Here is a 13,752-nt window from a genome sequence, read left to right as displayed (position 1 = left end):
TTTCTTCCAGTTCCTAACATACACTCACTACAACATTTTTCCCCTGTGCTGCCAATAGTACTGAACAAACAGAAAGGCTCTAGATTTTTATCTGTTGCTTGGTAACATAAGCACCCAATAAAAATAACAGGAAATCGTTTTCCAAATTATGGTTAAAGAAAAAGATAGGGAACCCAAACATGCTGTGAGATGTGAAGGGTTTATTTAACAATTTCCCAACTAGTTTTGGATTCAATACGCACACGGGCAAAGAAAGAAGGCGAAGATGCTCCTATTTCCCTAATAATAGAATTTCAAAGATGTAACAAAAAACATGAAATAAGCTAAGATTCATGCAGGAGTATGTAGGGCCACATGGTAGGTAAAACTGAAACTACATAAATGCTTGAAAATACGTGTTGTTGTGGTTTTAAGTAGACTTGTTAATAATAAGTCAAGGGGCTTCCCAGGTGGCTTAGTGGTTAAAGAATCCGCCTGCCAGGCAGGTTCAATTCTGGGGTCCAGAATATCCCCTGGATAAGGAAATGGTAACCCACTCCAGTAATCTTGCCTGGAGAATCCCATGGACAGAGGAGCCTGGCAGGCTACAGTCCATGGGGTCACAAAGAGTCAGACACGACTTTGTGATTAAATTGAAGCATCTTTGTATTCCCCCCTTGTAGAGGGCTCTATTACCATTTTGAGAATCTTCACTCCGTGACACTTCCCATATCCCTACCTTCCTCATCTCTACCTCTGTATATATTATAGTGTAGAGAATATATATACCTCCCTCCTTCCTCTTTGCAATTCTAGTCTTTGTGACTGAAAAAGAATCTTAAGGGCTGAATATATATGTACGCTTAAAAGCTTTTTTGTATTGCTCATTTTTAAAATAGACATAACAATTTGGGAAAACGGGAAAATAATTTGTATAGTACTCTTGTAGGTGTTGGTGCATTGCAAATAGACAGAAATTAAGAGGCATCAATGGATCTCGTTTTCAAGGCAGGATAGTTATTTAGACATCACAATGCTAAAAAGCACTGATTTCTAATTATAGTCCCCGTGGTTTGGGGTGGGGGTGTAGACATAGCCCCATTATGTCAGTGTTAATTGAAACCATGAGAATGCAACTCTCTTTGGCATAGGAGCTATTGATTTTCATGGTGCATGTAACCACTTGTGCATTTTTGAAAGACCACAACAGACTTCACCCTTCCAGGCAAAACTGCTGCTGCAAGCAGGTAAATAAGAAATGTATCATGAACCATGACAAGTAAAGATGGAATAAGTAATACAAAGATGTGGAGCACCGGGATATTCTTTAACCATCTGTTCCTAATTAAAGGAACTTTTCTGCAGTTTGAATTGCAAAGCTCAATGGAGTAAGCTGAAATCTCTGGATGTCTGTGCCCAGAAAAACTGAAGCAAGGCAAGTATACTTTAAGAAGTGACTTCTCTTGCCGTCAGTTAAGCCTGCTGGTGCTAATGGCCTTTAAAAGGCTTAGTGACAATCAAATCATTGCTCAACACGTAACCGCAACCCTTTTGTTGCACAAGTAAACTGGAAAAGCAGGGCATATGCTCATGAAGAGAAAGTGGGAACATCTCTGAGTTAAGTAAGCAATAACTAGCCCCAAGACCGCAATGGTCTTCATATTTGACTTTACTGACCTCTTGTTAGATGAAGTGGGTGAGGTGGGTCTCTTTAAAAAGCTAATTAATTCTACTGGATACTAAAAGAAGGAAATATTTATTTCTTGGGTTGTTCTAGTCCACCTTTAAAGTACAATTGGATAACAGTTGGCAGGGGTGGGAATCTATATGAAAAAACATTCCCTGAGTCCCCAAACTGTTAGAGCTTACTTATTGTATTAATCAAATGTAGTTTCTTCAACATCTTCAATTTTAAATATACACTACACCTTAAATTAAAATCTCTGTTGAACTGGTAGTCATAGTCCAAAAACAAATGTAATGAATTTACAACCTTCTAAAAAGAAACATTACATAGATGATAGGTTTTTACATAATTTGTGTTTTGGCAGTTTCAGAAACTGATTTCATACTTGAGTGTCTTATTACTACGTAATTTAGATACAACTCAACCTAGTTGAAGAGTTTGATTTCAAGTCAGTCCTTAGGTTGAGAAGATGCTCAGTAGTGAAGCAAAATATTATTTTTAAGGTTTCTAATTATAAACATAATATTTAGAATAATCACATTTCTCTAAGCAAGACATACAGATGGCCAATAAGCACACGAAAAGATGCTCACCTTCAATAATTGTTAAGAGAAATGCAAATCAAAACTATAATAAGGTACCACCTCAGTCCAGTCAGATTGGCCATCATTAAAAAGTCTACAAATAATAAATGCTGGAGAGGATGTGGAGAAAAAGGAACCCTATTACATTGCTGGCATGAGTGTAAATTGCTACAACCACTATGAAGAACCATATGGCAAGTGAAAGTCGCTCAGTTGTGTCTGACTCTTTGCGACCCCAGGACTATACAGTCCACGGAATTCTCCAGGCCAGAATACTGGGGCGGGTAGCCACTCCCTTCTCCAGCGGATCTTCCTGACCCAAAAATCGAACCAGGGTCTCCTGCATTGCAGGCAGATTCTTTACAAACTGAGCTATCAGGGAAGCCCCATATGGAGGTTCCTTACAAAACTAAAAACAGTTACCACATGATCTTGCAATCTCATTCCTTGGTTTATTTATGGCAGAAACTCTAATTTGAAAACATACAGGCACTCCAATGTTCATAGCAGCATTATTGACAATAGCCATGACATGGCAGCAACCTAAATGCCCATCAGCAGACAAATGGGTAAAGAACATGTGGTACCTGTTCAATGGAATACTATTCTGTTATAAAAAAGATTGAAATAATGCCATTTACAGCAACATGGATGGAGCTAGAGTGTCATGTTAAGTAAAGTATGTCAGACAGTAAGACAAATGCCATATGGTAGTATTTATACATAGAATCCAAAAGATTATGCAAGTGAACGTATCTACAAAACAGAAACAGACTCATAGAAAACAAAATTATGCTTAGCAAAGGGAAAAGGGAATGGGGGGAGGGAGAAATTAAGAGTTTGGGATTACACACTACTATATATAATACATAATACAGATACACACTACTATATATAATACATAAACAACAAGGTCTTACTATATAGCACAAGGAACTATATTCAAATCCTGGGATAAATCATAATGGAAAAGAATATGAAAAATATGTGTGTGTGTGTATATATATATACATAACTGAATCACTTGGTCGTACATGAGAAACTAACATTGGAAATAAACTATATTTTAATAAAAATGTTTTAAGTCATATCAGTATTTTCCACTAAACAATTGGCAAGTAATGTTTTATTCAAAGTAAACTGAGCTCTATAGCTTGTATTCATTGCATTCTCACATAATGATGCAAATATCTCTTAGGCAGACATGAGAATACAGAATAGGGATCAATTCTGAAAAAATCTAGGGTCGTATTTGGAAAGTAACTTTCTTATACCGCTTGTCAAAACTAAGGTACACAGATATTTCTTTCTTGCTTAAAAAAAAATTCTTATCAAAAGCAACATCGGAAATTGTGATTCTTTCCTTTTGGGTCACATACTCTTTACTGCATAGGTAAGTAAGGGTGAATGGTCAGTCTTACTGATTGCCCACAGTTAATTCTGAAAACTATGTCAAGACGAATGCAACACAGGGAAGCTGCAAGTGTTCATTTCTCTCTCCTCTGGGAGGTGGCATGACGAAGACTAGCCTTCTAGCCCTCAAGCTTCCAACCTGCTTCCTTGTTCTGACCACCACCTTCCTCCTCCAGTTAGGGGTTCTGGAATCTCAGTTCTCTAAAGGGGCCCCAACCTTGCTAAGTGAGGCTAACACCACAGCAGGCTTGTGTCAGCTTGGTCCTTCTTCCCAAGAGTAAACTCAAAGGGAAGGGGGAGGTTAATGTAAAGAAACCACTTTAAAACGCTTGCAAAGGGTTTTCTAGTCCTTGCTTTTCTCTCTGGCATGCACATGCACACAGACATTCAAAATCACACAGCAGTGCCTTACTGGCTACTCAGCTTAGGATAAATGCAAGGAATTGCTGAAAGAGGGTAGATGTGTGAGGGGAACTATGATGTCAATAACTTTGATCTGGACTCACTATGCATTGACTAGGGGCTCTGACATGAGCATCTCCAAAATTAATAATGGGTGCTGAGGTGGGCCAAAGTTCAGGAACCAGGCTATTCCTTTAATTATAACCATCATCTCCCTACTTGCTCCTACCCAACTCTCCTATGCCCCAACATTTCTTTCTTTCTTTTTTTTGCAATTTATGATGAAAATATCAGGAGGAAAAGGAGTGAACAAAATGTGCTATAAAGAATTGTTTCCTGTCATTTTAAGGCTGGGAAACGTGAACACACACAACTGTGAAAATGAATGCACCAATCAACTAACACACCATGCAATGCTGAAACGAAACATCTGATAAGCACCTAATTTTCACAATACATAATTATCTTCATTCTCTTAAATTAAGTTTCCTCTATAATCAGGGGGGGGCATGAATCCTGGTCTGCCCATGTTGTCTGGGTTATGACCCTTTGAGGGTCTAATGGTAATAGCACTAAGATCAGTCCTACACAGATAACTTTGCTCTGGAATTAGTTGTCCGACTTCACTGGCACTGAGTCATGGAAAGGTAGAGGCAGAAAGGCCTTCAAAATGTTTTCAGATTTCACCGTGGGGAGAGGATGGGTGAAGGAGGCATAGAATTTTTCCCTCCTTGAAATCTTGCTCAAAATATTTTCCTGGTGGTCCAGTGGTTAAGCCTCCATGCTTCCAATTGCAGGGGTCATGGATTTGATCCCTGGTTGGGGAACGAAGACTCACCTGGTGCAGCCAAAAAAACAAACAAAAACAAAACCCAACCAAACAAAAAACCCTACTACATAAAACTGAGGAGAGCAAAGGTTTCCTAGGGCAGCCAGGAGGTAAAGGCACAGATGCAGAGTCTTGCCCACTAAGTCTGAGTCTGCCTTGTCTCCTATCAAGGAGGCCCCTGAGGTACCCCCTTAGCTGGCTCCAAAGAACAGTCTGAAAAATACTGGTCTTGTCTGATTCTTGTAATTGACAAATGAGGAAAATATGGTTCATTGCGTCTGTTCTTTCCTGCATACAATTTCATTCTCTTTCCTGATAATTCTGCAAACCCATTACGTCAAGAGCAGGTAGTGCACATTTCTAAAAACGGCTACCAAGGAAACCATGGAAAGAATGATAACGATACATGAAGATGGTCATCACTGTATTGTTTATAGCAATACAGTGCTCATGTTATCAGGACAAAGCGTAGGTGACAAGAGGGGAGAGAGAGAAAAGATGGCAATGGAATTCTAGTCATTTATTTTCCCATACCTCCCAAACTTTCTTTTAACATGAAACAAAACAACATAGAATGTAAACAGTACTTACCACTGAGACTTTGCTCACGACATCTCTTGCAACTGCTAAGCCCTGAGCAAAAGTGCGGGCTGCCACAAATGCACGAGTGACCTGGAGCTTCAGTTTCCGAGGGACGTCTCCAAAGGGCTTCAGCTGCTCTGTGTACTTGCTCACGCACTCTAGATATTCGTCTGTGAAGTGGTACTGGGAGTTCACCAGGCGAAACATGCGCTCCAGGAGGCGGGCCCAGAAGTCATTCAGCATTTCCTCCAGGTTCACGTTCCCTGCCACATAGTAGCGCTTCAACTCTTCAAAGAGATCTTTAAACAGCTCAGAATTCTGCATGTACAAGTGGCCGTAGGTCTTCACAAACATGTCATTCAGGGACTTTTCCGCATTTTCAAGTAGTTCTTTGAAGAATTCTAAACACAAAACCAAAACGGAAAGGGTTCTCACTAATTAAATAATAGGAGTGCTTTTCAGGTAAACTTAAACACTGAAAAAAAAATTCGGATATTAAATTGGAAAACATGCTTGTATATAGGGTGGATTTCTTTAGGGGAATTTGGCATCTCTGATAGTTTGTCACTGAAAGGAAACCTATGTCACAAACACACTTACATAAAAAAAACAAACTTTAAACCAACAATTTCTCAGGACTCAATATAAAACTAAAACTGTCTCCCTCCCTCCTTTTCTCAGTCAGTCACAAGGTAAATAAAGAACTGGACAAAAATGAATACATAAAGTTTCCCTGAATTTTTTACTGTAAGAATCTAAACTGAGGTGAATAATGCCTCCTCATTGTAACCTGACACCAAGACAGGTGTTGTCAAGATGTGCTGTTTACTTAGACATGATTTCAACTGCCTTTCTCCTCCTTACATCTACATGACATATAAGAAAACTGCGTGGGAAATGCTTGAAGCCAAGAAACGTAATGAAACACCCCACATAAGCAAGAAAAGAAGTTCTCAGGTATTCCTTGTGACATCAGTATAAATTGGGGTAACCAAGGTGGCTGAGCATCGAAGAATTGATGCTTTTGAACTGTGGTGTTGGAGAAGACTCTTGAGAGTCCCTTGGACTGCAAGGAGATCAGCCCTGGGATTTCTTTGGAAGGAATGATGCTTAAGCTGAAACTCCAGTACTTTGGCCACCTCATGCGAAGAGTTGACTCATTGGAAAAGACTCTGATGCTGGGAGGGATTGGGGGCAGGAGGAGAAGGGGATGACAGAGGATGAGGTGGCTGGATGGCATCACAGACTCGATGGACGTGAGTCTGAGTGAACTCCGGGAGATGGTGATGGACAGGGAGGCCTGGCATGCTGAGATTCATGGGGTAGCAAACAGTCAGACATGACTGACTGAACCGAACCGAAGGTGGCCTTGGGCTCCTAAAGGATTCATACAGTAACACCATGAGATTCTTTTCAGTCCAGAAAGACAGAAATGAAATGCATAACAGATTCAACCATAGATCTGGTATATTTATAAGATAACACGGGAAAATAAATAGGGAAAAAAGAATACCTGTTCCCCCCGCCTCCCAGATTTACTTTTTGGCCATCACATACTGCTGCTGCTGCTAAGTTGCTTCAGTTGTGTCCGACTCTGTGCGACCCCAGAGACGGCAGCCAACCAGGCTCCCTCATCCCTGCGATTCTCCAGGCAAGAACACTGGAGTGGGTTGCCATTTCCTTCTCCAATGCATGAAAGTGAAAAGTGAAAGTGAAGTTACTCAGTTGTGACCGACTCTTCATGACCCCATGGACTGCAGACTACCAGGCTCCTCCGTCCATGGGATTTTCCAGGCAAGAGTACTGGAGTGGCATCACATACTCCCACAGCCTAAGCCTAAATGTTAAAGACTTAATCTCTTAAATACAAATAGTAAATTAGTTTCTCCTGAATCTTTTCTCAGGAAGTTAACTGAAAAGAGGAGTTAACAGTCTTCTGCAACATTAATCATTCTTAAAGAATCTATGTCTGGTATAAAAATAAACACCTCATGGTATCACTTTTATAAGCAGGAAATGTAATAAATACCAAAGCAAAATATAAGACTGCATCAAGAAAGAAGCTGCCTCCAAGTGAACGTGGAGCAGAAAGAAAAATAAGACAACTCCTTCAAAGCCAGAAGAACATTAGTGAGCTTATCAAAATGGAATAGCACTACAAAACCCTTCCCTACTGTTTGCCTTTTATTTCCCGAGTTTTCTTCAGTGAGAGAAAGGGAAACCCCCATTATACTGTACAGCCTGGCATTTTTACCAAAATTCTCTCCCTGAAAGGACATAAAGTACAGAAGGAACTAGGGGAACCATATGAAGAGAGTTACAGTTATCAGGTACTTGGGAAGGGCTCTCATTCTCAGCAAGATCCCAAGTGGTTCTCAACTGTGGTCCCATGGTATAGACATGCATCGACATCACTGGGTCACAAGTTCCTGGATCCCACCTTAAACCTACTGGATCAGAAACCCTGGGGGAAGGGGGCAGCCATTCGGGACTCCGCTACACCCTACAGTTTGAGAATCAAGACTCTCAATGAAAGGTGGGATGGGGCGGAAGATAGGAGGGGGGTTCAAGAGGGAGGGGACATATGTATACCTATGGCTGATTCATGTTGAGGTTTGACAGAGAACAACAAAATTCTGTAGAGCAATTATCCTTCAATTAAAAAAAAAAAAAGACTCTCAATGAAACTTGTCCCATTTTGCCTCTCACTAGCAGTCACTACCAGTTCAGGAACTGTGCTAAATGTGAAGCATTCAGGATAAGGGTTAATGCTTTAATTAGAAGAAAGTACATTTCCAATAAATTGGGTTTTAGCTTTTTTTGTTGCATTCTTGAGGGTCATTTCTTGAAGGTGGTCGGGGGTGAATTTCCTCATGTGGAAGTATCTCGAAACCAAGAGTCAGGATAGAGGTAGCATTTTTCTAAGACTTCAAAGCTGGGGAAAGTTGGGGTGAGAAAAGACGTTAAATGTCAGCTGGTCCACTTGCCATACCGTCCTTGAGTCACTAGCATCCTTGCCAAGTGGTGCTGGCTCTCACATACTGGAAAAATAAAGCCTGGTCACTGATATCAACATGGAAAACTTGTGTCAACCCAGTGGTACTAATATTTCACCATCCAGAAGAGAGGATGGCAAAGACAAGCATAGGTCCTTCCCTATGCTGGATTTTTACTATATTGCTCATAAAATTGGCACACATCATTTACTGTAGAAATGGGAAGTTGAGAATGATTTGACTTGTGTTTTCACGACTCATTAAATAATTCTGAATACTCGCATTTCTAATGAGTGGTTTTTAATGGTTTTAAAACCTTGGTTTTTAAAGGTGGGGGCGGAATGCTATGGATAGCTTGGTTTTAACTGAATACTACTATGAAAGGTCAGAGTTTACTTTTTTAGGCTTAAAAGTTTCAAGGTCAAAGAATCACTAAGACACTGCAAATTTTATGGTAAAAATAAAACATTCTCAAGACTTCCTCATTTGTGTCAAAAGCCCGTGGATCGGTATAGATATAGTTATATAGCTATACTGAGGTACAAGATCAATGATCCAATGAAGAACAGATCTGATTTTAACACAGCATGTTCTCTGCCTAATACCACAATGGACTTTATCTCCCAGGACTCAAATTCTGTCTAGGAAGGGGTGTGTGTGTGTGTGTGCGTGCGTGCGTGTGCGCGCATGCAGATGTGTGTGATGTTAGCTTATATTTTTCAGAGTTTAGTTTGGTGCTACATATTAGGCTCTAATTCGTTTTCTTCACATTTTAAAAGATTCTTTAGTGTGGCAATAACTTGCAAATAAAAAGGCTGAATGGATTATATACAGAAATTCTAAAGCACTGATATAAGGAGTTAGAAATCTGATAATTTCTCTCTGAACTATGCAATTTCACAAGTATGTACCAAGTGGTTGCTATGTGCTCAAATCAAAGCACATGGTTTTGCCATCCATATTCCTGCCCAAGCAGACTGTAATGAAAATTTCTAGGAAGATGAATTTTCTCCATCCAATTCACCTTTACTATCCTGCTACTTTCCACACATGCTTTTATGGAGGCACCAGATTTTGAAAGCATCTATAAAATCCTTTAATCTTTCATTTCATATAGCAAGTTTTTTTTTAATATTCATCTATTTCTCACCTACAAAGTCAACAGAACAAAAGTCAAGTGATCCAAGAGACTCAATCTCATTTCTCCTTAGACATGTTCTTTTCTAAAAAATATTTAGTTTTTTATCTGGCTGTGTTTGGTCTTAGTTGTGGCATATGGGCTCTTTAGATGGAACATTTGGGATCGAGAGCCCTGACCAGGGATCAAATGCAGGATTGTTAGTAGGGAGTCTTAGCCACTGGACCACCAGGGGTCCTTCCTTAGACATGTTCTTGATCAGTCGTTTCAGTCATGTCTGACTCTTTGCAACCTCTTGGAGGAGCCCCACCAGGCTCCTCTGTCCAAGGGATTTGTTAGGCAAGAATACTGGAGTGGGTTGCGGTGTCCTCCTCCAGGGAATCTTCCTGACCCAGGGATCGAACCTGCACCTCTTATGTCTCCTGCATTGGCAGGTGAGTTCTTTATCACTAGCACCACCTGGGAAGCCCCAGACATGTTCTTATCAGCCTGGTAAATAGGACTATTCCACCTATGTTTTTTTTTTTTCTCAAAGAGATCTTTTAAGGATATGGCAGACATAATTTAGATTCTAAAATCCATACCAATTGGGTACAATACCAGTCAAAGCATAACAATTTGCTGTAAGGAAAAAAGCGGGGAGGAAAGCTTTTGCATCTGTTCCTCTTACCAAACTGGCAGCTCTCATATGTTATTGTAGATTCCTTCACATCCCCATCCCCCCCCTTCCTATATTTCCTTCTACAGTGGGGTGCAGAACACAAACTAGACATTCAGGACATGGTCCCCAGCCATCAATAGCAACTTCATTCACTGCTGCAAAGCTCCACTTTCTACCCCATTATTCAAAATCAGATCCTAACTCCCGAAGGAAAACCGTGTGGGCCTGAGATTGCAATCATTCCTTCATAAACATTATGCCTAAAGCCAATTAGAAGACAGTTGGTGGCTAAAACAGAACCAGTCAGGGGCAGTGTCAACCAGAGTTCCACCACAATCAGAAGCTGAATTAATTGGAAATCAGATCTCCCTTGTAGGAACTGCTTGTGTTCATGAAAAATGCTGCTCAGGGAGTCAGTTTTAAGTGATGCTGTTGGTGCCTGAAAGAAGAATCAGAGAGGAGACAGTTAATAAGCATTTGAAATACGGTATCTCTGATCAGGGTTTATTTCTCCTTCAATTTTCAGTTTGGCGGCTTAAGGGTTTATGTTCTAAGGATAAAACAGCTGCTACACCTAGGGCTCATGAATGACCACTTAACATAGCAATGGAAAGAAAGAGTGTAACATGCCAGGATCTAAAGCAGCATCACACAGTGGGAAAGGCATGAGACCTCTCATTTATGAGCTATGTGACCTTGATGGGACAGAAGATCTAAACCTCAGTGAGCCTCTGTTGGTTCTTCCTCCATTAAATAGGACTATCACTGCTCCCCTCATTATGGATCATGCCTCACACATAATAGCTGCTCAATAAATGGACACCATACGTGATATATGAAATGATACTGTCACCTTTAGAGTTTCTTTATATATACAGTCATAAAAAAAAAAAACTTTCAAGGCTGGTTTTTATCTTTCTTGGCAGAGTCAAATATTATCCCTCTTGGGCGAACATCAATTAAGCCAAAGCTGCTGGAGAACAGTTAAGACCCAAGACCTTATAAAACTGGGAGCAATTTAGCCAAAGATAAAGATGCTTAATGGCTGTAGCTTACAACGCTGTAAAATGTCCCAGACATCCACAAGGGTGGAGCAACTCCTGAGTGAAAAACATGGGATGGAGAAATCCAGGGAAGAGATTACATGTGATATTACAACAGAATATCATATATAGCACACACACATATATATATATATATATTGTATAGGCCAAAAAGGTCATTCAGGTTTTCCTGTAAGACAATATAGAGAGACCTGAATAAATTTTTTGGTTAACCCAATACAAAAAGATCAAGGCAAAGAATCAGGGGAAGGAAAATTAGGAATTCAGAAACAGTAGGTCAATGCCCCACCCCTACGTATTTCACCTATGTTCTTTGCCAGAAGCAGCTCAATGCAAGGGTTGAGCTAAGAGACTGGGACTATTTTCCACCTTTAAAAGTGATTCCTTTTTGTAAAGGTGATTATTCTTCTTGTCAGTAGCAGCCATTCAAGATGGGAAAAACTACCAGAGTGAAAAGGCAAAACTTTTCCATATAAAAGTTTTCTATGTAAATATCCTGTCTTTTACAAAAAGAACATCGTGTGCTTTTGGAACTTCTATCCACTGCCACTTGTCTTGCATCAAATAAACATTCAAAATTCTTGAAATGGGTCAAAAGGCCTTCAGTTCTGCTATTAAATGCCATTAGTTACTACTTTATAAACAATCGACCGGCTATTGATTAATGAGCTAGAATGCATTTTAGAATTAACCCGTGACCTGAAGAGACTGGGAGCCCTCTCTATTCAATCCATTTGCTTGGTGCTATAAATTACGCCCTTGTATTTATGTTATTGGGAAGCTGCCTTTTACATATAAGGATTAATTTCCTCTTTACTGTAAAGGCCTTATTTCACAGCCCTGGTGTGGTGTGCAAACAGTAAGTTACCACATCCACAAAATTCCTGAGAAAGAAACCTCCTGGTAAATGCTACAAATCATACTTCTCACAGTTAAGAAAACTCAGAGAATTATAGCTAGCTATGCTTTCCACCCAAGGTCTTAAGTATTTGTTGAAGAACAGCTAACATAGGTATCTACAAATGGAGGCAGGGGGGAGGAAATTAAACAAGCATTTAACTGACCAAACCAAACTGAAACTTTGGCTTCTGACTATCTCCTCGGTCTTGCTTTTCTGGCCAAATCCACGTTAAGTTTTTAACAGGCACTGTCCTCCAGCTTGGTATAAGGTCCCTCCTCAGGAGTGCCTGCTAGGGAGGGCATGGTGCACTAAAAGGACTTGTACTTGACTAATGTTCCTCAGCAACAATGGACCTCTCCTAGGATGACAAGGCCATTGCCAGCTGCGGCCCTTATTAGGGGCTGTTAACATATGAAAGGGGCTGGGTGATCCAGCCACAGTAGGAGCAGCCCTTTCTTCCCAAGGTTGCTTTCAGTAGTTAATGCATGTTGAATGCTAAAGCTCCTTTCCTTTCTCTCTCCCGGGTAACTTGGCCCAGGACACAAGGCTCAGTGCTGTAAGCCCTTCCCGTGTTCCATTTCTAGTAATGATCCTCCCAGCACCAGATAGCCAAGTCACCTTAGCACAGCTGTATCCCTTCTCGCTGAGAAGGGCCCATGGGGGCAGGTTTAAGAAACCTCCAACAAAAAAAAAAAAAAAAAGAAAGAAAGAAAGAAAGAGGCTGGAGTAGTGTTCCAAGTGCTCCATATACTAACCTCCATGTCTATCTATTGTATGATATGACCTTATACACAAACCTCATATACAGTCTATCTGATCTAATATGAAATGAAAAATGAGGATACACAGTAGCATAATCAGTTATGATTCTGATTTCTATGTACATATATACATTATCTCCCTGAGCAAAAAAAGATGAGGTGTACAGAGGTGATGGTCGGGTATTGGGGAATCAGTGTGATGTTTTTCAATATGATTCTCAATTTTGTTCACTCCAATTTTGCAGTGACATAATCAGAAAAGTAATCCACCTCATGCTTTCAAAAATGACTTTTTCCCTTATCATATTCATCCAACTTAAATGCTTCAACGCATTTTTTTCTACTTTTTCCTAATTGTCTACAGTGAGTATCATGATGCTGAAAATAACCCAAAAGTGGCAAAACACCAAAGTAGTTCTTACATTTTTTGTTAAAAAATACTTTTTCCTACAAACTATTCCTTTGAAGTCACAGCAATGTGGAAAATATGGCAAGGTATGAAGAAAATAAAAATTACCCATAATCCCACCATTAAGAGAGAACAACAATGGTTTATTGAATTTCTTTCCTGCCTTTTCTACGAAGGAATGTGTTGTCACACGGTTGAAGTCATACTGTATTTATACCCTGTTCTCATGTAACACTGTATGGTTAGCACTTCTGATGTGATTAAAAAGCTTCCAGAAATATCATTTTTAGCAACTGCATACTATGACACTTTATGGCCAAATCATAATGTAATCACTATGGGATGT

The 13,752-nt window shown here is 40.0% G+C and overlaps 1 protein-coding gene across 1 annotated transcript in view; it reads right to left on the bottom strand.

The window, feature by feature from the left end:
• Positions 1-13,752, bottom strand: part of GPC4 (glypican 4) — a 106,791-nt gene that overhangs the window by 16,114 nt on the left and 76,925 nt on the right. The window contains exon 3 of the mRNA XM_027963675.3: positions 5,486-5,877. Coding sequence (XP_027819476.1) covers positions 5,486-5,877 — 392 coding nt within the window. The remainder of the gene's footprint in view (positions 1-5,485; positions 5,878-13,752) is intronic.

This window comes from Ovis aries, chromosome X (genome assembly GCF_016772045.2).
Source record: "Ovis aries strain OAR_USU_Benz2616 breed Rambouillet chromosome X, ARS-UI_Ramb_v3.0, whole genome shotgun sequence".
Taxonomy (NCBI): domain Eukaryota; kingdom Metazoa; phylum Chordata; class Mammalia; order Artiodactyla; family Bovidae; genus Ovis; species Ovis aries.
Note: the sequence above shows the minus strand (reverse complement) of the source record. Positions and strands in the feature narration are given on the sequence as shown.